The sequence below is a fragment of the Brachionichthys hirsutus genome, chromosome 18 (genome assembly GCF_040956055.1).
Source record: "Brachionichthys hirsutus isolate HB-005 chromosome 18, CSIRO-AGI_Bhir_v1, whole genome shotgun sequence".
In the NCBI taxonomy this organism is placed as follows: Eukaryota; Metazoa; Chordata; class Actinopteri; order Lophiiformes; family Brachionichthyidae; genus Brachionichthys; species Brachionichthys hirsutus.
Window position 1 is genome coordinate 3126767 of NC_090914.1, and position 24984 is coordinate 3151750.

Below are 24984 nucleotides of genomic sequence, written 5' to 3' on the forward strand. Positions count from 1 at the left end.
GAACAAATCTAAAGGTAAACAGGAAGTGACACAATACAATCCCGGAAAACGTAGGTGCGTCGTACGCGTTACGCGATTTGGACATTTTTGACAGACGAATTGATTTATAATTGATTGGAATCTTTCTACTGGTTGTATTTTTGCTTAGATATCCCCATAGTATCTGAAAATTTTGTTTCTATATTTGTTAAAAAAAAAAGTTATGTTAATAAAGTTTTTCTTTTATTAAATGCAGCTATATTGGATTTGATCTTCCAACTTTGACCCAGAAAACTTCTGATTGGTCCAGAGAGACTAAAGGCCGCCCACGTAAGGACAAATCTAAAGGTAAACAGGAAGTGACACAATACGCTCCCGGAAAACGTCGTTCGCTTTACGCGATCATCGTCAAAAGTTTCTAAGTTCTTGGTACTTTATACACTAACCACAAAAAGCAAACGTGAATCGGATTTATGTGTATTTTTAACAGATTTTTGAATACGTAAATTGGGTTTTCAATGTTTTTTTTCCCCCCTGACCTCATCCTGAATTTGATCCAGATGAAATTTGGTGGTAAAATAGAGGTGCCCATCCTGCATGACTGTGTCAAATTCCATAAACATCGGTCTATAATCAACAGAGATATTGAGGAACAAAATTTGAACCTCCATTGACTGCAATGTTAACGCAAATTTCAAAGTGATTCACTATCCAGAATCTCTTCTGGATTATCAATTTTTTATTATTATTAATTATTATCAATTTAATAATCTGTAAAGATCCGTCCGTAACCTTATGAGTTATATTGCTAAAAGACAGACAGACAGACCAACAGGACAGGATCTTTGGAGTTATCCTGTTTAACTATGCCGCCCCCTGTCGGCGGCGGTTAACACTACACCTCATTGATTGGACGTGATACGAACTCTTCGCCTCAAGTCGCTGTGCGGTGTGCGCTGTGAAAACCAGCCATAGAGCACTAAAATGGCGCTCACTTCCCAGGGAACAAAGAAAAAAGTTTGCTACTACTATGATGGTGAGTGTCTACACGTATGTACTTTAGACAATCGATGCAGTAAGAGATCAAATCTGCAACTTTGCACGGACGATGGTTGCTGGTTATTTCAGCGCTTGCTAGCCTGGTTCTTTAGCTTTAGCCTGAGCTAGCTTGAGTAGCAGGCGGCTTTCCTCGCCTCGGCTAAGACGGTGCCGCTGATGCACAGACAATAATAATATCGTGCAGTTGCCTTTCTAACTGCTGCTACAATGCCTTTGAGTTTTGCGTTTGTCGGCATGGCATTATCACTGGAACTACGTCGGCCTTACTAGCTAGAGAGCTAACAAAGGACGATATGAGTCACGTTTCTTCATTGTCGCCGCAATTAAGCCACAGCTAGCATTAAAATGGCTAATCTTGTTATCCTCAGAGTTCAGCGTTAAATGATGCTTTGGACGGTATTAATCGCCGCGAGTATTCTGAAGCGTGCCTTTTTACGCGCCGCTCGACATTTTCGACTGTTTCAATGGGGCTGATTGATTTCTAATTGGCTGGTTTAATCCACGGTGCCGCTGTTGACTTCCTTCATTGTTGAATCGGTGCGGTGAAATCTGTCCTGCAGGCTAACTAATCACGCTGTGCTGTTTACCACATGTCTGTTTGTTTCTGCTCCTGGTAAAGCAACAGATCATGAAACGAGGTGCATTTTGTTCCCGTTTCAGGCGATGTCGGAAACTACTACTATGGCCAGGGACACCCCATGAAGCCCCACCGGATCCGCATGACTCACAACTTGTTGCTGAACTACGGCCTCTACAGAAAGATGGAGATTTATGTGCGTTTTGCCTTCTCTGTGTCTCAGGAACCCATTTCTCCTCTCTCTTTCCCTCTTTGTTTCTTTGTTGGGTGGAGCGTCGCTGCTGATATCATTTCCCTATGTGCTTATTGAAGTCTTCTGATTTCAGCGTCCACACAAAGCCAGCGGAGAGGAGATGACCAAGTATCACAGTGACGATTACATCAAGTTCCTGCGTTCAATTCGGCCGGACAACATGTCAGAATACAGCAAGCAAATGCAGAGATGTCAGTTTGTGTAGTATTTCGGTATTATATTTGGCTTTCTGGTCTTGATCGGCCCTAATGTTACCGTGATTCCTCTGCTCCTGATTGGCAGTTAATGTGGGCGAGGACTGTCCAGTGTTCGATGGTTTATTTGAGTTCTGCCAGCTCTCGGGAGGGGGGTCCGTGGGTAAGTGTGTGCCGTGTGTCTTCGCCCCTTTGATCTTGCTGAGTCTGAGCCCACTGTTGAATCTCGCCTCCTCCTCGTCGGTGCAGCTGGTGCAGTGAAGTTGAATAAACAGCAGACGGATATCGCCATCAACTGGGCCGGAGGTCTGCATCACGCCAAGAAGTCCGAGGCCTCTGGGTTTTGCTACGTCAATGACATTGTGCTGGCTATTCTGGAGTTACTCAAGTGAGCAGAAAAACTCTATCTGTGTGTTTTTAATATTCACTCATTAGTGGATGATAATCGGGTTACGGGATGTTTTTTTTTTCCTTCTGATGCCAGATACCACCAGAGAGTTTTGTACATCGATATTGACATCCATCATGGCGATGGCGTGGAGGAGGCTTTCTACACCACAGACCGCGTCATGACCGTTTCCTTCCACAAGTATGGCGAGTACTTCCCCGGCACAGGCGACCTCAGGGTAAGCGTCGGGTCATTGAACAGGTGAAATTCAAACCATCATCATAGTCCAGAGAGCTGAAATGTGCTTTGTGTGCAGGACATCGGCGCTGGGAAGGGTAAATACTATGCTGTGAACTACCCGCTGAGGGACGGGATCGATGACGAGTCGTACGAGGCCATATTCAAACCTGTGAGTCAATGGAGAGATTTTTGCTGTTGAGACCCCCCCCCCCCCCCTTGAAGATTTTAAGAGTGTGTTCCTCCTCAGATCATGGCCAAGGTGATGGAGATGTACCAGCCCAGCGCAGTGGTTCTCCAGTGTGGAGCGGATTCTCTGTCTGGCGACAGGCTGGGCTGCTTCAACCTCACGATCAAAGGTTAGCTAACAACCGTCTTTACTCGTAACACGGCTGCAACCGTTAGGAATAACACATTCTTACATTAGCGGCAATATAATTTCCCACGCTTTCATACGCAGGCCATGCGAAATGCGTGGAGTACATGAAGAGTTTCAACCTGCCGATGCTCATGCTGGGTGGAGGAGGCTACACCATCCGTAACGTGGCCCGCTGCTGGACCTATGAGACCGCCGTAGCCCTCGATACCTCCATCCCCAACGGTGAGCTTTTACATCCAGGCTGCAGCTTTATTCACGTTTTAGTCAATCGATTACAGCATGAAGAGTATAAAAATTACATTTTGTTCCTTTCGGTGCAGTTCTTTATTGTAGTAGATAAAAGATTTAACCTGTTGGCATTTTTTTCAAGCTTTCCAAAAGCGAGCAGCCTCAGTCATAAGAATGACTTTATGTGATGCGTTTAAATTCAATCCACCTCGACAGAGCTCCCGTACAATGACTACTTCGAGTACTTTGGACCCGACTTCAAGCTGCACATCAGCCCCTCCAACATGACCAACCAGAACACCAACGACTACCTGGAGAAGATCAAGTCAGTGCACCAAACTGCAGCTTTGTTCTTTTCCTACGTGTGTCGTATAAACTGTCGGCGTTCATAATGCATGAGACCTCAGGTTTGTGCATCGGGCTGTTTGCTCTTTTGATTTTGATTTGTGGTTTTTAAGTTCCGCCTACACTTTGGCTTCTAGGCAACGCTTGTTTGAGAACCTGCGTATGCTGCCTCACGCCCCGGGGGTGCAGATGCAGGCCATCCCGGAGGATGCTGTGCAAGAGGACAGCGGCGACGAGGAGGAGGAGGACCCCAACAAACGCATCTCCAGTAAGCGTCTCTTTACAAAGTCGCACTTTTCGCCTACGTTCACATGCGATGGCTAGCATCTGGCTCGCTGTGATAGCCCAACAGGAGGCGTTCAGGGCTGTCGTGTTCTGTGTTCAGTCCGTGCTCATGACAAAAGGATAGCGTGCGAGGAGGAGTTCTCCGACTCGGAGGACGAGGGTGAAGGAGGCCGCAGAAACGCGGCCAGTTTCAAGAAGGTGAAGAGAGCCAAAACTGAAGGGGAGAAAGAGGGAGAAGAAAAGGAGAAGAAAGGTGAGGAGGAAACAAAAGGTATCTATTGATTTTCTTTTTTTCCATTTCATAACGGAGAACTTCTCTGTTGTTTTAAGTTGCCGTCCTACGTTATACGAACGCTTTGTTGCTACGATAGCTGTGAGGTGGATGTTTCTCTGCCTTGTTCTTATAGAAGTAAAAGAGGAGGAGAAGGTCCCGGAGGAGGAGAAAATGGACACTTCAAAGTGAGGAAACACTGCACACCCACAGTCACCATGTTGTCCACGCAGCGGCCAGTTGGGAGTGTTAATATTGTCCGTCCTTTAGGCCTAAAGAGGATTCCAAGACACCCTGAGGTCCTCTTCAACCAATGGTGCCAATGCAAGCGACCAGGATGGAGGTTTGCGGCGAGGGGTTTGGATAAATGTTTCCAGGCTGCTGCTGAGGAACTCTATGAAGGACACAGCCTTCGCATTGAGCCCATGTCCCCTCAGAATGGGACAGATATCTAAACGTGTTTTTCTAGGACAACTTTTCAACCTTGCGGGTTATGGACTGAAATCTTTTTTTTTTTTTTATGCCTTCTCGTTTTTTATTTCATCCTTAATCATTTTATGCTATGACATTTGCTTTTCACTTGAAGAACTTTTATATATCTGATGGATTTAATTTATTTAAATCATAGATATTTTGGCTACTCTGTTTTGTCTTAGTCCCACTGTCCTGTCTTTGAAATGTAGTTGAAGCATGTTTATCGTACAAAACTTTTCTTTAAGACATTTATGTCACTGGTCTTGCCTCCTGAAGTCTCCAAGAACGTTTAAGGAGTGTGTACATACCATAAGGTTTACATGACCGTGTACATTCTTATTGAATTTAGTATGTGTCCTTTCCTGAAACGTTGACATCTGTAGACGATGTCCTCGTCTCCTTCGTGTCCCAGTCCTGATACACAAACGGTTTCAGGTAGAAATGGGAGGCAAGACAAATGCCAGAGTTTGTTCTGTATATATATATATTTGTATTCTGAACCCCCCCCCCCCCCCCCCAAGAAAAAAAAAATACGAGCTTGAAAATGCAATTTATATCCCGATGGGTCCAGTTCATGCTGACTCAAGTCTCAACGCCAATAAAACCAAAATGTTATGCAACTTTGTGATGTTCTGATTTTTCCCGATTCTACTTTTGAAATGAGAACGGCGGAATCTGAAAAAAGACGACTTTAGTGTCGAGCTACAGATCACAGCTCTGTATACATAAAGTATCCAAAACGGCAGTGGTTCAAAAAACAAATCCCTCCATTTGCTCTAAAAGGAAATAAAATCCCATTTCTGGCGCAAGTGTCAAGGGAGTCCTTTTCAGACATTAGAAGTACGTCAGACACTTCATGCTGCAACCTCAGTTTTGCAGGTTTGGAAGTCGTCGGTTAGTTCAGAGCCAGTTGCTCTGCTGTGCTGCAGCGGCGCCTTCCAGCAGTTCCTCCTGCTCCGCAGGCTCAACGGTGTCCGGATCCTGGGGAGGAGGCGATGCTGGGAATTCAACAGCTCCCTGGATTCGCACCTGAAACGGGAGCCTGCATTTAATATCAGGGAATCAAACCCAGAACATTAGATATAATGTGAACATGTCCAGGAGCACAAGTTCGACTTGTGAGCCAGTCTGCACCACTGAAATGTAGTATTTTTCCACTTACATTTTAAGATACATTATGTGTATTTATCACTTGCTCATTTGCATTCATGCTAACATTTATTTTATCTTTAAAAAAAAAATAGAGCAATCACTATTAGTGATGATGCAATCAAATTGCTGTTTGATCATCACAAACACTGCTGCACAGATAGGACGCTGGACAGCAGTGTCCGGTGTCCTGGGACAAACAGCACGGGACTCGAGTTGGTAGGTCTCACCCTCTTAGCCCGAAGAGGCTTCCTCCTGCACGGACAGAGGTAGAGGAATGAAGTACAGACAGCAAAGCAGCGAAAGGAGAACACCATCTCCACCACGGACATCAAGATAAGAGGCACCCACAGGATGATTGTGGTCCCCTGGCCGACCCAAAAAAACAAAAACACCACGGCGTACTGATTAGTCAACGCTTCTTTGCAGGTCGACATCAGAACTGCAGATGGACAAATATTTATTTTACAACGGCAAATATTCCTGTTAAACTCACGTAGATGCGGGTGGGGTCAAAGGGGCATTCGTACGTGATGCTGGAAGAAGGTCCGACGTCGTCTTCGGGAAAGTTGCAGTGCGTTAGCAGGCTCCATCCTTTGTGAATAATGCCTTGCACCACAGACACCGACAAGCCGATGAAGGAGGCAACCGCTAAGAGACCCGCCAAGAAGCTGGCGACCAGCAAGACCCACTTCTGCAAGGACGCCATGTCAAGGATACGTTAGTGAAAACACGAGGCACGGAAATCTCTTTCACATTTCTGCTTGCTTATACCTGCGTGCTGCCTTTTTATACAGTTATTTCCCATATTGCCACACACAAACACTCAATAAAATAAAAAAAAAAAGAACGGGCAAGTTCTGACAGGAGCCAGCAAACGACAAGTGGGCGCTGTGGAGTAGTGAGAGGGAAGCAGTATTTACCAGGATCCTGTTCCTCTTGTTTTTGGACAGAACAATGGCCGCTATGCCGCTGATAATCCCCTAAAAAAAAGACAAAGTAATTAAAAACCATGGCACTAATTATATTTGATCCATTTAAGAGTTAGACACTATGACAACATGCACTGCATGTGGATTTCAAAGCTGTAAACAAATGCTGAATCCTCGATCTGTAACCCGCGAGGAAGACTTCACGCATCGTCCTCATCCTCACCAACAAGCCGGCCACAATGGCAATGACATTAGCGATGGCGTACACCATGGTCCGGGCCAGAGCGTGCACGTTGATGTGCCGGAGCACCGCGCCGTGCACCAGCGCTCCGAGGAGAAAGTTGACGTGGCCCACCAACACCAGTCCCAGCCCCATCTTCATCAGGGCTTTGTTGTCCTTGAGGTTGGCGCCGCACAGTCCTGAAAGGTTGAAGCGGAAAGACCTTATTCTAACTACAGATCTGTGACACCCCCACTACAGAAGCTATTCACACACAGGTCTCTGAGGAGGTGTCGCTGCACAATGCTGTTATTTAACCTGAGTGAAGGTGACCCACCAGGTAACAAAAAGGCCATCCTGATCCGTTCAGGTCATGTTGTTCTACTAGTATTAGATACATTATCTAAGTGTGAGCTGAGGTAACACTATAATAGTTAATCACACTAAACAGGTTCATTATTATCTCGCATCTGCTTCTTATAATATTTGGTGATAAAGTTTTTTTTTCTCATTATTTATTATTGATTATCGACTGTTTATTATGAGTCAACAACAGCCACCCAATAAACTCTCATTTGCGTGGAGGTGGAACTCCAGACAGACATTTCACCTCCGCTCGGAACGTTTTCTGGATCCCCCGTGATAAACCTTCGCACGTTAAATAACACCGGATCGTGTTCGGTCGGATAAACGGAGAAGAGAGGACCGAACTCTCGTCTTTGGATCTCCGGTATCAAACGCAGACCACGCCTAAACCTTCAAAGCAACGACCGACCGGCTTGTTTAGTCACTCTAAAAGAAACCGGTGCGGAAACCGACTCACCGAAAGTCACCATGGCGTCGTTAAACGTCCCTTCGAGTCATTTCAGTGCGTTAAAGGCATTTTGTTTTTTGGACACTCGGGTAGATTGTCGTCTTTCCTTTTTCTGCCGCTCACCTGCGCTCAGGGAAGACGCAGCGCCCGCCTACCTGCGCTGAGGCCCCGCCCAGATCAACCCACACCCCCTTTTTTTTTGTCCACCTGTCCTACATTGTACATATTATGTGTCTTTTTCGTTTATTGTTATTTTGCATCTGGAGTGATTTATTTTTATTTCATTGTTATTTTTTGTCATCAATTGAGTAATTTAATATTAGTTTTATTTGTATTGTTAAATGTCGATGATTTATGTACTAAGGACTTTAAACGGAAACAAGACCGCAAGGGCTTTTTAGAAATGCTCCTCTTAGACAGGATGTTTGACTGTATTTGTACTGTAATACATTCTACTGTGTGACTGTACTTGTACTCTAACATTCTATCTAATAAATATATTCTTCATCATCCTCAGAGGACTTTGTTGTCCTTTAGGAATGTTCAGTGATGCCCAAACGTCGCCCTCACAAACCGCAAGATGTTTTATTCTAGGTCTAGGATTTCCTGATCCTTGATGGAATGTCGTTTTTGTGCTGCGTCCACTCATGCAATCCACGTAAGTGTAAAGTGGGTCCTATAAACTTTATTACTGACTTCAGGAATCGATCCCCGCATTGAGAGGGATTATTCCAATGCTGAAGACTGGAATATTTATTTAAACAGCGGTCAGCGGTGTGTCGCAGACTAAAAGAAAAACGTGTACAAGATTTTAAAAAAACAACTTGTTTTCATTTTCTCTTCTCTTTCATAAAGCAACACAACCGGTGCAGAACGGCCTGAGCGCTCCGTTGGCTCGACCTCTAGCACCGGTGCCTCCTGCCGCTGTGCTTCTCCTGTGCACACACACCTGGCACAGGAGAGTGATCAGAGCGGTTTGGCCAGTTTGCATTTCGCACCGAGGGGATGCTTCTTTGTGTCTTTATTGGACATTTTATTGCTGCTGAATCAACAGCCTTAACGGAGAAGCCCGATGATGCACGTCCTCTGAATATTCCAAAGCCTTTTGGAAACAAATTAGGGTCTTAAGACTCTCGGCTCGGACAGACGTGCTGATGTACCTCTCATCATGCCTGCTCCCAAAGTAGAGGTGTTTTGGGATGTATCCAAACTAGCTCTACTGGTTAGAGCTAGTTTTAATAATAATAATAATTCAGTCTCGGTGTCATGACCACTTTACAACCAGTAACTATTTGAGTGATTGTGTTAGTTTTTACTGCTGCTGATACAAATCTGTGGATCCACTCTTGATGCTGCTGTTTTTTTTAGTGGGTTCTGTATTCATATGTTGTTGTTGTTTTTTTACTTAGTTTATTTTACGGCATACCCTGGCCTATAGCATAGCACTGTATTTGCATGTTATTGTTGTCGTTACATGTTGCACAATTGAAAAAAAAAAAAGTCCTATAGTCTGTGAACCCTCATTGACAAATGCAATGAATCGATTCATACAGTTGGGTATGAGAAAGCAAAAGAGGAAAAACAAGAACCTTATGGAAAATATGGATTAAAAATGAAATCACCTGCAAAGATGCAAAAAAAAGCCTGTCCGTGGTTTTTCTGTTGATGTATTCCCACCCAGATGTCGCTGTGGGGCGCGGGGCTCTGCAGTTTTACACCGCATGCTCAGCGCGTCTTTCTCCCCCCCCCCGGCTATTTTCTCCGCGCCGCCGCCCACTATAAAGCACCCACGCTGTTCTTCAGCCGGTCTCTTTTCTCGGCCACAAAACAAACCGTGGGTGTCTAAACTCACTGTTCGTGAAAAACGTAAAAATAAAATTAAAAAAAATATAAAAAATCCACAAAATCTTAAAAAACAAGAACCGCAAGAATAAAAAAATAAATAAAAAAGAAATAAATAGAAAGGAGTCATAAAAATAGCAAATAAAATAGGAATAAAAAAAAAAACATAGATAAAGCCTCGGGTTTAACCTGAAGTTGGCATCTTTAGGAATAAATACTCCAGAAGACAGCGACTATTTCTTATTTATTTTCCCCATCAGTTTGACATTTCGCAACAGGCTTTTGTTTTTGTTTTTGAGGAGCCCTCTGTTTACGGATTCGAGTCCGGGACATGAACGCAGCGACTGGGAGCTATCCGATGGCGTCTCTCTACGTGGGCGACCTGCACCCAGACATCACGGAGGCCATGCTGTATGAGAAGTTCAGCCCCGCCGGGCCGGTGCTCTCCATCCGGGTGTGCAGAGACATGATCACCCGGAGATCCCTGGGGTACGCCTACGTGAACTTCTCGCAGCCTGCCGACGGTAAGGGAAAAACGCCATGCGCCACGCACGCAGAATTTAACATGCACGCTTCAGACACACTGACAGCTGTCACCATGGTTGGAGCGCGCACTTGAGCCAAATAGCTCAATTATTGGGAAAGTGTCAGTGGAGCCTTCACACGTGACTTTTTTTTATTTTTTATTTATTCTGAACGTCATGTGTGTCTTTCAGTTTAATCCACATTAATAATTTGAGTCTAATATTAGTATCTTTCCTCCCTTTCACACCAAAATGACCCATTTGTCCATCTTTAAAAGGCCACAGAGTGACACCAGTCCCTGCTTCCCTCTGCCGCTGCTGCAAAACCGTCCGACCCAAGAATTGATCCTACTTCTGTTTGGATTAATTCCCAGTTTGATTTTTTTTTTTTCAATAATCTATACCACTTAAACGAATTCATTATTAATAATGAACATGATACATGTTTGCAGCTATACAAATATCACAGTCTTTATTATAATGCTCATCCATTTCCTGCTGAGGAGTAACAGCAGGTGTTGTAATAAATTTGCGAAGCCCGGTGGCGGTGTTCACATGGCGTGGATTTTTTTTGTTTCTATTTTTTGCCTCATATCAACGTTAAACTCTGTCACCCGTTTCTCCTCCATGCCTGATATCCCAAAAGGCTGGAAGTAGTAATGGATCACTAGGAAGGCAGTGTCACTCGCTTGGGTAAATGTAATAAGAGCCACAAAGTGAGATGACACCATTTGTTATTGGAGGTGGAGGCATGGGGGATGGTAACCGTTGGATATTTACATACAGTCCTAATGCGTGCCTGAGGGTTAAAGACTGCTGCCTGCAAAAAGCTGTGAATACGGTCCCTTGCAGGAAGGTGACGGATCAGTGCGAAAGGTTTCACAGAGGTGAAAGTCAAATCGTGTTAACGCTCCCTGGCGTTGTCCCCCTCCCCGTCCACAGCACAGACCGCTCCACTCACGCTCCAAGCCAGCAGCACATACCTCCCTGGGACCCCATCACTAAATATAGAAGGCCTTTTTTTTTAGCAGTCCAAAATCTGCCTGCCCATAATGAATTTAAGCCCGCTGTGTGAAAGAAAGGGGCTGACAAGCTGGATTAGCAGTAAGATTTTACACCATCATTTCTAAATGACGTGGGTAATTATTTGACCGCCACATATTACAAAGACACACTTGACTGTTTAGAAACGGAAGATTCCCTCGCCGCCCCTTCCGGCGTCCGCGTGGCAGCATTGGCACGCTTTCTCTGAGCACGTCAGCCTTACAAAGCCAAACTGCTGATGCCAGCAGATGCAAAGGCAGCTTTTGTTTACCAGACACTTTCAGCTGGAAAGCCCGGCCTGTGTGTGTGTGTGTGTGTGCGTTACTGTGGGGGGGGGGGGGGGGGGGGTGAACAAAAGGATGTTTGGCCCGTGGGCCCACATGAACATAGGAGCCTGTAAGAGAGTTAAAGCAATAGACTTTGATATAGTAAATGAATTAAACAGGGCTCAGAGCCCGTTTGGTCTAAATGGGATGCGGCCTATCAGCGTGGGGTGAATGTCAGGAGGCGGCCATGTGCTCCCAGTTCACCCAGTGCAGCTGCTGTTCACACCTGTCCCGGCTGCTCAGCAGCTCCATGGACTACTGCAGCTTGGTAAGCCGTCGCTGGTTCCATCCCAACAGCCGCTACACTGCGTGTCTTAATAAAGTCCGCTTCGGCTTCCTGCTGTTGGTAGAACAGAAATGGACGTGAAAGAAACATGATCTGTGTAGAACAGAAATGCTGCTGGCAGGTTTTCGCCCGCGTGACGCTGTGCACCTTTACCACCCCCAGCCGAGAGAGCCCTGGACACGATGAACTTTGACGTGGTCAAAGGGAAGCCAATCAGAATCATGTGGTCTCAAAGAGACCCCTCCCTCAGGAAGTCCGGAGTGGGCAACGTGTTCATCAAGAACCTGGACAAGTCCATTGACAACAAAGCCCTGTACGACACCTTCTCTGCCTTTGGCAACATCCTCTCCTGCAAGGTACAGACGTCATTTATATTAAATATCAAGTGTGTGAAGATTCTCAGTCATCCAGGTCGCGGTAGCCTGTTTCCTAAAGTCTTCCTGCCTGACAGCGATGCCTCTTCTGGCTCGGTATTTAACCCCGCGTTCCTTGCTCCAGGTGGTGTGCGATGAAAACGGCTCCAAGGGTTACGCCTTTGTCCATTTTGAGACCCAGGATGCTGCCGATCGTGCCATCGAGAAGATGAACGGCATGCTCCTGAATGACCGCAAGGTGTGAGTGTCTGATATTCTACAGTGACCTCTGCATACATTTTGCTTTGAAGGTTGTCGCTTGCACTTTGAAGGCATTTGACATTTCTGACACTGAAAGTCCCCATGTGGAAGGTGCTGCAGGTACTGAGCTAAAGCTAGTGGCGTGTGTGGCGTGTAACCCTTGCTCTTGTGTTCTGTACTTGTGTGTTGAATGTACTGACTTTTTCATGTTTTTCCCCCAGTTGGTGAATTTGTGATTCAATAACCCGACTAATGAGCTCACCGCTCACCTCCGAGCTGATGGATAACAAACTAAAAACTCCTACTTAAGTCTTGCTACCAGACACACTCTCTTTGCCTCTTCTTTAGCTTGCTTGGTCATCCATCTTGGAGTGTGTTTGCGTGTGACCACACGTGTGTTTTAGTGATGGATCGAATGCAGGAATGCAATACTGGATGGCGGAAGGAGAGAGGTCATCACAGCAAGGTATATATATATGATAATCTGGTCCGCCTAAGATGTCTTTGTGCTGTGAGACTCTGTTCCTCCACTCGTCTCCATCCAACCTCCTCATCAAGTTTTTGGACCAAGAATTACGACGGCCGTCGCTGCGTCCTGCCGCATGCTGACACACCCGCCTGCCTCTGGTGATATCAGCTATGGATGACGAATCACTTGGTGAAATGTTTGTGCACGTCGTCTCTTTTTCCCTGAACATGTGTGAGCCGGTCTTCATTTCGACGCCTGGCAACTCCGGATTCATTTAAATTTCTGCTTGGACCGTTTTAAAAGGGTTGCGTATTTGCTGCTCTCTCTCCCCATCTTCAGGTTTGTGGGTCGTTTCAAGTCTCGCAAGGAACGGGAGGCTGAACTTGGTGCCAAAGCTAAGGAGTTTACCAACGTCTACATCAAGAACTTTGGGGATGATATGGTTGACGAGAAGCTGAAGGAACTCTTTGATAAATATGGTAAAAATGGGATTAGATTTACGGGCAGTGCTCCGAGGAAATGCACTCCACTTTGGCTTACTTAAACTTTTTATCTGACCTTTTAACATCTGCAGGTAAAACACTCAGCGTGAAGGTGATGACAGACCCCACCGGCAAATCCAGAGGCTTTGGGTTTGTTAGTTACGAGAAGCATGAGGATGCTAACAAGGTACTTCTCTGCCTAATGGAAATGTAGTGAGTCCTTCTTGGCCATTCCCTCCCGTAATGATGCTTTTATCCGAAGGCCGTAGAGGACATGAATGGCACAGAGCTCAACGGTAAGGCCGTGTTTGTGGGCCGGGCTCAGAAGAAGATGGAACGGCAGACAGAGCTGAAAAGGAGGTTCGAGTTGCTGAAACAGGAAAGAATCAGTCGTTACCAGGTCTGTCTGCGGCTGAGCCCCGAATGAATCGAACAAACCTCGAATTGTGTTCTGTTTGTATCAAAGAAGCCGTTATCTGTGTTTCAGGGTGTCAATCTTTACATTAAGAACCTGGATGACACCATAGATGATGAGAAACTACGCAAGGAGTTCTCTCCATTTGGATCCATCACAAGTGCTAAGGTGAGAACGATCAAGCAGCACATGTAATACGTTCCTGCTGTAGGAAATGTAATATGGCGACGTGCAGAAGTCGTGTGTGCTACAAGCTGTCCAGACACGATCCATCTATATTTTAGGTGATGCTGGAGGAGGGTCGCTCCAAGGGGTTTGGCTTTGTCTGCTTCTCCTCCCCCGAAGAAGCCACCAAGGCGGTAACCGAAATGAACGGCCGCATCGTCGGCTCCAAACCCCTCTACGTGGCTCTTGCTCAGCGCAAAGAGGAGCGCAAAGCCCACCTCACCAACCAGTACATGCAGCGCATTGCCGGCATGAGAGCCATGCCTGCGAACGCCATCATCAATCAGTTCCAGCCCGCCAGCGGCTACTTCATGCCCGCCGTGCCACAGGTCGGAGAATCAGGCTGACAACTAGTGTGCTGTCAGTGGCTATATCCTATAGTTTAATATGAAAAAATACTATTGCTGCTATTTTCTTCATTATTTGGTTGAGACCAAATACCTTTTTAATGATGGTGATTATTTAACATTTTCAGGCTAATGCAGCCTCATGGGTAAAATGCCGTGGTCAAATGATCATTGCTCTTTCAGTGGGGTGTGATTTTAATGTCCTAAAACGATGCATTTCTCTTTCTTGTACTCACCAGGCCCAGAACAGAACCACATACTACGCACCCAATCAGCTGGCACAGATGCGGCCCAACCCCCGATGGCAGCAGCAAGGTGGCAGAGGTCAAGGTGAGCGCGCCATGGCACGACAAGATGTCGAATCTCCTTGCTGTGCCTTCAGTTACCTGATATAGTAATATGACCCTTCTACTACACGCAACCTTAAAATATTTAGATTGCATCTACTTGTGTTTGTCAATGCCAGGCGGCTTCCAAGGGATGCCCAGTTCCCTCCGTCAGCCAGGACCCCGGGCCAACCTGAGACACATGACACCTAATACTGGCTCACAAGGCCCACGAGGTGTGTCCACCAATAAGAATGGAACAAATGGTAACTCTGAACTTAGTAGTATTCAGCATTAAACCTCATGGGCCTCTTTCCTCTGCTCCGTTAGCATCTGGCCAGACCATGGCTCCTCGCTCCTCGATGGGAGTCCCCGGCCCCCGCACCATGCCTCCTTACAAATATGCAACTGGCGTCCGTAACCCCAACCCCCAGGTGGTGCCACCGATTGCCTTGCAGCCGGTACGGGCAAAACCAGTCAAATGTTCTTGTGCTACTGTCAGATCAACATCTGGATAAATGTTCTCTTCTGTGTCCAGGCTCAGCCAGCTGTGCATGTGCAGGGCCAGGAGCCTCTCACCACCTCCATGCTGGCTTCTGCGCCCCCGCAGGAGCAGAAACAGATGTTAGGTGAGCATCATATGATAACAAAACTGTAATGCTTTGTTGTCAGTGTGTATTTGGAACATTTACCCTCCATTTATTCAAAAATAGGCGAGCGGCTTTTCCCGCTGATTCACTCCATGCATGCCAACCTGGCAGGGAAGATCACTGGAATGCTGCTGGAGATAGACAACTCTGAACTGCTTCACATGCTGGAGTCTCATGAATCTCTGCGTTCAAAGGTGTGTAGCTGCTGCTATCTTTGCCACAACGATGGGTCTCCAATCCAATATACTACACTGTGTCTTTATTCGTGTATGATTTTATGTTTGGATAGGTGGAAGAAGCTGTCGCTGTGCTGCAAGCCCACCAGGCAAAGAAAGATGCCACTCAGAAAGTTGGCGCCATGGCAACTACTGCTGCTACTGCCACATCTTAATGACTGCACTGTGTTCATCTGGTCCATATGACAAATAAACAGTCAAGCTATTTATATTGGATGATCTGGTCATACATAATTGTGTTTGTTGGAATAATGAAAGCAGTAATAGGGAGAGAAACACTGAACAAGCTCCACTAGTCTGATCAGTTATGCAAAGAAAAAGCTAATTTTACATCTAAAAAAAACATCATTTTTGTATATCTATAACTCTTGTGAATAGAACACCAAAAGCAATAATGCAAATTAATCTTGCATAGAGGCTGATAAAAAAGATAAAATTAGCTTTTTATTATTTCTTTTCTTGAAATTTTGATTTGATATGATGGAATCTTCCATCCTACCGTGGGCGTGTGGTATTCTCCATAAAGGGACAGTATACATATTAAGATAATCATGTCTGTATGTGTAATGCAAAAATCACACAAATCTTGTAATAATCTTTGTACCTTTGTGATCAAAAAGACTTTTGTCATCCTGAAATTCAGTGCAGAAAAATGAAACTATTTGTAACCATTTAATTCCCTGGATAAGCAGCCGGGAAGGATGCAAAAGGGTTACTGTTCAGATTAAGAGGAAATTAAAAGTCCTCACAGCTTCCACACAAACAAAGCAAAACAGATACATAGCAAATAATTTTGCCATGATCCGACTTTCCCACCGAGTATCTGACCAGGATTTCAGTGTTGTGTGGACATGTGTTTTTAAGATGCACCATCTCTGAGCGGAGGCAGAAAATAGTGTGAAAAGCTTCTGCAGGTAGCCAAAGTAACCACTGGCATCTGCAGAGCTTTTTGCCCATCAGCTACCACCAGATTTACTGTGTGTGCACTGCATGGCACAAATAAAGCTCGATTTATTATGCTGTGTTCTTCTGGCATGTACGCACATCACTGAACAGAAAGAAGTAGAGAATATCTGTAAAGACAGATAAGCCACGGTATAATGGCGTTCTACCGTGGTATGGAGAGGAAAACTATCCCAGCTTCGACGCTGCACACGGGTATGACGCATTCAAAGGCGTCGGAGAACCATGGTGTGTCACGAACATGGGACATGTGACAATTCACGGCAGAACGAACAATTATCGGCTGAAAACGCGTCTATGAGCCGTGCAACGCCAAACTAATAGTATGGGCTTTCTAACATACGTTTATTATTTTCATTTTTTTAAATTTATTTATATATATAAATATTTTCGAGGCTTGGAGTGGGGCCCCCTCCAGCAGGTGGCGCCCTAGGCGATCGCCTAGCTCGCCTATGCCTAGAGCCGGCTCTGCGCTCATTAACCTTATTTGGTCGTTCCAGGTTGGACTTTGATGATTTTGGCTTTGATGTCTGTGATGCCTATGTTTGAACATGCATAACATGTTGGGCAATGGTGGGCGATGGTGGCGCAGTGGTTGAGAGGGTAGTCCTATGATCGAGAGGTTGGTGGTTTGATTCCTGGCTCAGACACATGTGTGCGCTGTCGTTGTGTCCTTAGGCAAGACACTTCACCCACATTGCCCCCCGGGTGCCCGCGCCAGCAGCAGACTACAGTTAGACTGTAACTGCTGTAAACCAAATTGCCCTCCGAGGGACGTATTAACTGACGCTAAAGTTTGGCTTTGATGTTGGATATATATACTCAAATATACTCTGGGACACAGTTATGAGCACCAGTTCAAGAATGAAGAATAAGGTATGTTTTGCTAGAGGAAAACATTCTTTATTATTTGTTTGGGCAATTCTTGAAGGGTTTGTGAAAGCTTAGAATTTTGGTTGTAAGCCAAAATGTGTAAAACTGCTATTATGTTATTTGTTCTTGTTTCGAGAAAATAAACATGTTCTTTAATGTTTAATACCAAAACTATTTGGATTAGTGAGTTACTAGTAGCAAGAAAAAAAAAATCATTTTAACATGGAAAACCCCATTTACACATTCCAAAATCAGTAAAAGAAATTACATATGAACTCTGATTCACTTTTACTTTTTACCAAGCCTGGTGGAAGTAGCCACCAGATATACACAATGTTTTTAAAGGCTCCTTTAGCAAGATCGTACATAGCATAGACTTCAGGTCTTTATGCAACTTGATAATGGGATAAATGCACATGTGGCGTCGGGAATATGGGGCCAAACGGTCCGACCTTTGCCGACAACGCCACTTTAGGACTTGCAACCTAAAGATCTATTTAATTTGTTCCGTTGGTCCCCAGCTCGTTTTAGCGGGTTTCCCCAACCACAGGTCCGCTCACAGTGACGACCAGCACGGCATTCAACAATTCAAAACATTTATCAACACTCTAAAAACAAGCTTTGCGTTAAAAACACTAGAAACAAGCAAAAGAAAAGGAGAGACAAGGCAGTGACAGTCTACGGCCAACCCGTCTTCGAGACGGGGAAAACACAAATGAGGACCCTGGAACGAGGGAGGGGAAGCACCTATATACGCCCCCCCCCCCAATCAGTGGTAAATGGGCCACGGGTGCTCCCTCCCACACCTGCCTGCCTAATTAACTCCAATCATCCGGTTACACACAGCACTGGTTGAGGGTTGTGCCCTATTTCAACATGATCTGTGGATTGATAGCAAACTATTAGCAATCATCTGCTAATTTAGATGATTTCTTTTCTCTGTTTTTTTCCCTCATGTTGAAAGAATAAACAAGTGTTTCCGCAAATCGTAAAGAAAGACGAAATAGTGACAACCCACAGCTCCAACGATGAGTATGTTTTTATTCCATCATGCAGCAGCAATGCAAACCCTTGTTATTTTTTAGTTTCACCTCGTCACTGACATTATTAAAATAATATAAATGTTTTTAGATCCACTCATAGTCCCACTCCAGTCGTTTACTCAAAATTGTGCACAGGTGGTTTGTTTAGAACAACATGCTGATATTTCCACTTGTTAATGATTGATTTCATAACGTCTATTTATTTCTCTAGGGCTGTTGTCAACTTGTTTAATACAGCTTTGACTGCACCATCTGAAAAGACCAGCAGAAAAGGGAAGGGTTCCTGCTGGAAGAGACTCTTTGGAAAAAGGATACCGGTATGTATGTTTCTAAGGAAGTGTTAGTGCATCACCATCATCTGTGGAAGCTGATGTGATTTTCACTGGAGAAAAGATGCTGGCTAGAATTTAGTCTCCTTTTTTCCACAGCCACAAAAAAAAGCTGAACAAGAAGCTCTGAAAGACAAAGAGCAGCACAACCCACAGCTGAGGTAAGAAATCACAGCATTCCTTGAGAAAACTGGAATGCCGGGCACATTTTATTCAGATAAGTTGTGCAAGTGTGGCGTTGGGAATATGGGGCTAGACGATGGTTTGCCAACAACGCCACTTTAGGACTTGCAACCCAAAGATCTATTTTTTCCTTTCGGTGCCCAGCTCGTTCTAGTGGGTTTCCCGACAGCACTTACGCACAGGTCCGCTCACACTGAAGACCAGCACGGCATTAGTAATTCAAAACATTTATTAACACTCTAAAAACGTCCTCAAAACACTCTACAAACAAAAGAAAAGGAGAGACACGGCAGTGACAGTCTGCGGCCAACCCGCCTTCGAGACGGGGAGAACACAAGTGAGGACGCCGGAACGAGGGAGGGGAAGCACCTATATACGCCCCCCCCCCAATCAGTGGTAAATGGGCCACAGGTGCTCCCTCCCACACCTGCCTGCCCAATTAACCCCAATCATCCGGTTACATTCGAATCTCCATATAATTATTGGCTGATAACAATGCAATAAAAACATTGTGGAGTTTTGCTTTTTGGCACCTTGTTAAAGAAATAAAATAGAATTTTCCCATGATTTTTATAAATGTATTAAGACCTCTGGTTACTCCTCCTCACTTCAAACTGATCTAACATCACAATCTGTGTTTTTCTGCAGCAGTGCAACTAAAAATGGTCTGCCTCCTGCAAAACAACAGGCATCAGGAAAGAATGGGAAAGAGAAGAGGAAGCAGAAAAAAGATAAGGGCACTGAAAATAAGAAATGGTGGAACATTTTCAAGTATTTCAAAAGGTTTTCTGTAAGTTTCACATAAAGTTAACCACAGTTGCAAATGTCTGATGAAGCTTTAATTATATTCGTCTACTAGTTACTGACTATTGCTTCCCTCCAACAGAAGGACAACAACAAGGCAACAGGTGAAGATCAGGTCCCAAAAAAGAACCCGAGGTAAATGGACTGAACTGTGTGTTCCTTCATTATTGTCCATCAGCAACAACAATTAGAACTGAAAAGTAGAGAAACTACATTTATGTGACTACATTTTTGTTATAATACGAATAACACATCCACATCCTATTCCAGTACTACAAATGTTAGATTAAATGTTAGAGGTGTCCCATTCCAGATCCTGTAACCACAGTCACAAGGACATTTTAAGACATTTTAAGACATTTTCTCTAGCATTGACCATATAAGACAAATTTACAAAACTCCAAAAATGGAGGTTGGCAGACATTTGGAATGATAATAACTTTAAAACCATGTCATTGGAGAATCTCAGTGTGACTTGCATAAGCATATTAATATTAACCAAAGCTTTGTTTGTCTCTTCAACTACAGCAACGATCTTCAACCATTCAAACATCACGGGTGAGTCAATCACAGACAAGTGGATCAATAGTTTTCAGCATCATGGGATATTAGAAAATGTCATTTCACCCAGAGTGACTTTCTTTTTTTTGACATTCAATACTTTTTTTTTATATATTCCCATGCAGCTATTGTTTGTTTTCATGACACGAGTCTCTCTTTCATCCCCAAAGCTGTGATTTGACTTGTTTTTTCCTCCATTAGCTTTCCGAATCTCAGTCGGACCTGTTATATGAATGCCTGCCTTCAGAGCCTGCTGTCACTCCCAGACTTCGTCACACAAGTTGAAAGGCAGCAGTTGTTTCTGAAGGACATTGAAGAAGCTCAAATTATAAGGTACATCCACCACACACACACACACACACACAAACACACACACAGGCTGAGAACATGATGAGATAACAACATTTCCTCTCTCTCTCGCTCCCTCTCCAGCGCTTTTGCTGACATCATCCAATGTCATGAGTCGAAGGAGCACCTGGTGAAAGTGGGGGCTCTTTTGAGATTCAAAAAGATCCTTTCCATGGAGGATCCAGAATTTAAAGACAACAAGCAAAAAGTGAGTCCTCTGGTGTAAGAGATATAACACTTCACTAGCAACTGTTTGTTTATTGTCTGTCACTAAATCAAATCTGCCTTTTCAGGATGCACACGAGTGTCTGACCAGCTTGCTCAGTCAGATGACAAACGTCAACCCCGTGCTGAAGAAGTACGCCTCCTCCATTAACATGGAATACACATGTCCTGTGGAAGGGAACCTGTTGTTTAAAATAAGCAACTCCAGGACATGTAAAGAGTAATAGCATGCACCCTAACACACACAGACACACATAAGCTGTCTGAAGAACCTTTTGATAAACTGGAGTTAGTTCTTGACGTGTATTTATTATTTCTTTAATGTGCAGATGTGGCGTTCAGTCCGACGTCGAGGAGGCGTCCACCGGCCTGTGCTTGGACCTGTTTCAGGGCGCAAGTGTTGTCCAGATGCTTCAGGACTACCAGAAGGTAAGAAAGACGCCAACACATTTCACATTGCTGCTGTTTGGGTACGGTTGATGTTCACGACTGACGGCATACTTTCTGTGCAGGAGATGGAACTGGACTTCACTTGCGTCTGTGGCAGCAAAAAATCTGTCATGAGATCCAAATTTCAGACCCTTCCTGGGTAAGTCTGTTATTCCTCTCACTATTCTCCACATTACAAGACATTTAAAAACCTGATCAACGGTACAGCTGACACATTTGAGATGTGATTCTGCTGCAATTCCAGATCTAGATCCATTTAACAATCCATCGGTCTAACGAGTCACACTTGTTTTTCTACATTTCTGTCCTCCAGAATTCTCATATTACATCTGAAGCGGTTCAAAATCAGGCCGAGCCTGAGGATGGCGAAGCGACTTGATTCCATCAGTATAGCCTCAGAGCTAGAAATACCAACTGACCTGGTAAAATAGTCACTGTGTGTGTGTGTGTGTGTGTGTGTGTGTGTGTGTGTGTGTGTGTGTGTGCGTGCAATTAACTGTTCTCTTTGTTTCTTCTTAGAATGACAGAAATTACGAACTGTTTAGTGTCATCGTTCATGACGGCAAGTCGCTGCATTCAGGTAAGATATATAACGCCGAACAGGCAATTTTGTTCAACTCTAGATTGTAGTGAGAATCTTTTGGTTTTGAATTTTAATTGAGATTTTAATTTTCAAAAAATAAAAACGTGCCTGAAAGATGCATTTCAAATTTGCACTGAATAAATAAATGTAGTCATGAGGAGAAGACATTTATTTATTGGATTTTCTACGTCAACTGATTTTATGCTTTTTAACAATCATAATAATCTTTGTGTCATAAGTCCCGCCTTATTTCCTATCATGATTACTCATAATAATCATAGGAAACCTCCTGATCTAAAAGTTATTCCTCTGCTTTTAGGGCACTACAGGAGCTTTGGGCGACACCAGCTCCAGAATGGGGGTCATCAGTGGCTGTGTTTCGATGACGACCGTGTCAAACCCGTCACCAGCCAAGACGTGTTTCAGAAACTACAGAGGAACGCCTACATCCTTTTCTACCAAAGACAGGTCAGACAGCACCAAATGACCCATCAGACAAACTCAACAGCTGTTTAAGTCTGACTCAAGCTTCAAGCGTCAGTGCTTGGTTAAAATAATTTTACTTGGGTGCAAAGGAAGATTGAATCAGTGTAAATCTTCTTGTTTTTTCCTCCACAGGGAATAGGTTAAAAATAGAAACCATCCTGCAGCATGAGGATCGACCGTGGAGCCTCCATGTAAACTGAAATGTTTTTTTAAGGTCCATCATTTGAGATTATATGTCCTTACTCCAAAACAATCCAACCTGAGAATAACCGTTTGTCTGCAGGGCTGCAGCTTCAAATGAGCCACCTGCTGAGAAGTTCCCGGTACTTACCTCTAACCTAGAGGTAGCACCAGTTAAGACTTAACTGTGGTAAGTACCAGCCTCCAAAGTAACTGGCTAGACTTAGGTTTTACATTCTGTTTGTCCAACCAAAACTTGACAAGTTATAGTAGTATAAGTAAAGAAGCAGGACTGAAATATTCCCTCTCTCCATTTTTTTTCATGCAAAATGAAAGGCTCTTTAGCAAGATTGTACATAGTTCAATACTTATACTTATATATTATATTATATTATACTTATAATACTTATACTTATACTTATTCATACTTCAAGTCTTTGCTATGTAACTTGATAATCGGAAAAATTTCATGGCACTGGTTGAGGTTTGTGCCCTATTTAAACATGATCTGTGGGATTGATTGCAAAAGGTCAGTAATCATCTGCTAATTTAGATGCTTTTTTTCTGTGTTTTTTTCCCTCATGGTGAAAAGAAGAGACAAGTGTTTCCGGAAGCCATAAAGCAAGAAGAGACACTTTAACTTGTATAGCGGTAATAATAATAATTTTGTTATTGTTATTATTGTGAGTTGGGTGGCAGCCGAGGGAAGGGACCTTGGCGATCCGGTCCTCGGCTCCAGAAACTAACTCTCGGGACGTGGAACGTCACCTCTCTGGCGGGGAAGGAGCCTGAGCTGGTGTGCGAGGTTGAGAAGTTCCGACTGGATATAGTTGGCCTCACCTCGACACACAGCAAGGACTCCGGAACCACTCTTCTTGAGAGGGGTTCCGGAGGGCTCCCCACTCTGGAGTAGCCACTGGTGAGAGGCGCCGGGCAGGGGTGCCAATACTTATTGCCCCCCGGCTCAGTGCCTGTATGTTGGAGTTTACCCTAATAAACGAGAGAGTAGCCTCCCTCCGCCTTTGGGTGGGGGGACGGACGCAGTATCCCCTCCAAGGACTCCACCCTTTTTGGAGTCCTTGGAGGGGATACTGGACAGTGCTCCTTCTGGGGATTCCCTCGTTTTGTTGGGGGACTTCAACGCCCATGTTGGCAATGACAGTGAGACCTGGAGGGGTGTGATTGCGAGGAATGGCCCCCCTGATCGGAACCCGAGTGGTGTTTTGTTAGTCAGAAGGAGTTTTAACTCCCACCTCCGGGAGAGCTTCAACAATGTACCGGGGGAGGCAGGGGACATTGAGTCCGAGCGGACCATGTTTTGTGCCTCCATTGTCAAAGCGGCCGATCGGTGCTGTGGTCGTAAGGTGGTCGGTGCCTGTCGTGGCGGCAATTCCCGAACCTCTTGGTGGACACCGGTGGTGAGGGATGCCGTCAAGCTGAAGAAGGAGTCCTATCAGGCCTTTTTGGCCTGTGGGACTCCGGAGGCAGCAGACAGGTACCGACAAACCAAGCGGAGCGCAGCTACCGCGGTTACTGAGGCAAAAACCCGGGCATGGGAGGAGTTCGGTGAGGTCATGGAAAATGACTTCCGGACGGCTTCGAAGAGGTTCTGGACCACCATCCGGCGTCTCAGGAGGGGGAAGCAGTGCACGGTCAACACTGTGTATGGTGGGGATGGTGCGCTGCTGACCTCGAATCAAGACATCGTAGATCGGTGGAGAGACTACTTCGAAGACCTCCTCAATCCCACCGACATGCCTTCCAGTGAGGAAGCAGGGCCTGGGGGCTCATGGGTGAGCTCCTCTATCACACATATATAAACAGAGTCCCCGTAGTCTTGTGCTCTCTCCGTCTGTTTGTCCCTCTTTCTCTTTCAGGTCCTTCTGTCCGTGGTGCTGCAGAACGTGGACCTGATGTCCACATCGCCGGCATTAGCATTTCCAGTCTTATTCATGTTTTTGTCTGCTTCTCTCTCTCATTATCTATCTCTCTCTCTCTCTCTCAACCCAGCCGGTCAGACAGATGGCCGTCCACTATGAGCCTAGGTTCTGTCCAAGGTTTCTGCCTGTTAAAGGGAAGTTTTTCCTTGCCTCCGTTGCCTTGCTTGCTCTTGTGGGTCAAGTTGGGTTCTGTGTTTCCCTGCAGGTCTTTCCCTTTCCGTGTCACTCTCAAAGAGATCTGAAATGTTATCTATTCGAACAAATTACATAAAATTCCCAATTTCCCCAAAACGTAAAGAAGTTCGTTTTAAAACCATAAACAACATTTATCCTTCAAATGAATTTATGAAAAGTAGATTTGAATTTGTAGCAGATAACTGCTATATTTGTAATACAAATCTGGAAACAACAGTACCGTTATTTATTTTCCTTCTCATCATTTCCTT

General features: G+C 44.8%; 3 protein-coding genes across 3 annotated transcripts; 2 read left to right on the forward strand and 1 right to left on the reverse strand.

Annotated features, from left to right (window-relative positions):
- The first annotated feature begins 924 nt into the window (after positions 1-924).
- Positions 925-5050, forward strand: LOC137908084 (probable histone deacetylase 1-B). The gene is made up of 14 exons (XM_068752450.1): positions 925-1015; positions 1699-1811; positions 1942-2059; positions 2151-2225; positions 2312-2450; positions 2547-2688; positions 2767-2859; positions 2938-3046; positions 3148-3288; positions 3511-3619; positions 3777-3907; positions 4025-4177; positions 4332-4383; positions 4466-5050. The coding sequence occupies exons 1-14, from the start codon at positions 964-966 to the stop codon at positions 4491-4493; spliced, it is 1455 nt and encodes a 484-aa protein (XP_068608551.1). The 5' UTR covers positions 925-963; the 3' UTR covers positions 4494-5050.
- Positions 5051-5170: 120 nt separating this feature from the next.
- Positions 5171-7901, reverse strand: tmem54a (transmembrane protein 54a). Its single transcript, XM_068752451.1, has 6 exons — positions 7794-7901; positions 6974-7170; positions 6742-6801; positions 6315-6512; positions 6049-6186; positions 5171-5698 (listed from the first exon to the last, which is right to left on the reverse strand). Exons 1-6 carry the CDS (start codon positions 7804-7806, stop codon positions 5570-5572), a joined length of 735 nt encoding a protein of 244 aa, XP_068608552.1. The 5' UTR covers positions 7807-7901; the 3' UTR covers positions 5171-5569.
- A 1704-nt stretch (positions 7902-9605) lies between these two features.
- On the forward strand, positions 9606-15786 carry pabpc4 (poly(A) binding protein, cytoplasmic 4 (inducible form)). Its single transcript, XM_068751701.1, has 14 exons — positions 9606-10150; positions 11969-12162; positions 12305-12420; positions 13229-13368; positions 13464-13558; positions 13634-13771; positions 13859-13954; positions 14071-14340; positions 14598-14688; positions 14825-14920; positions 15015-15145; positions 15223-15313; positions 15398-15528; positions 15624-15786. Exons 1-14 carry the CDS (start codon positions 9958-9960, stop codon positions 15723-15725), a joined length of 1884 nt encoding a protein of 627 aa, XP_068607802.1. The 5' UTR covers positions 9606-9957; the 3' UTR covers positions 15726-15786.
- The last annotated feature ends 9198 nt before the right edge of the window (positions 15787-24984 follow it).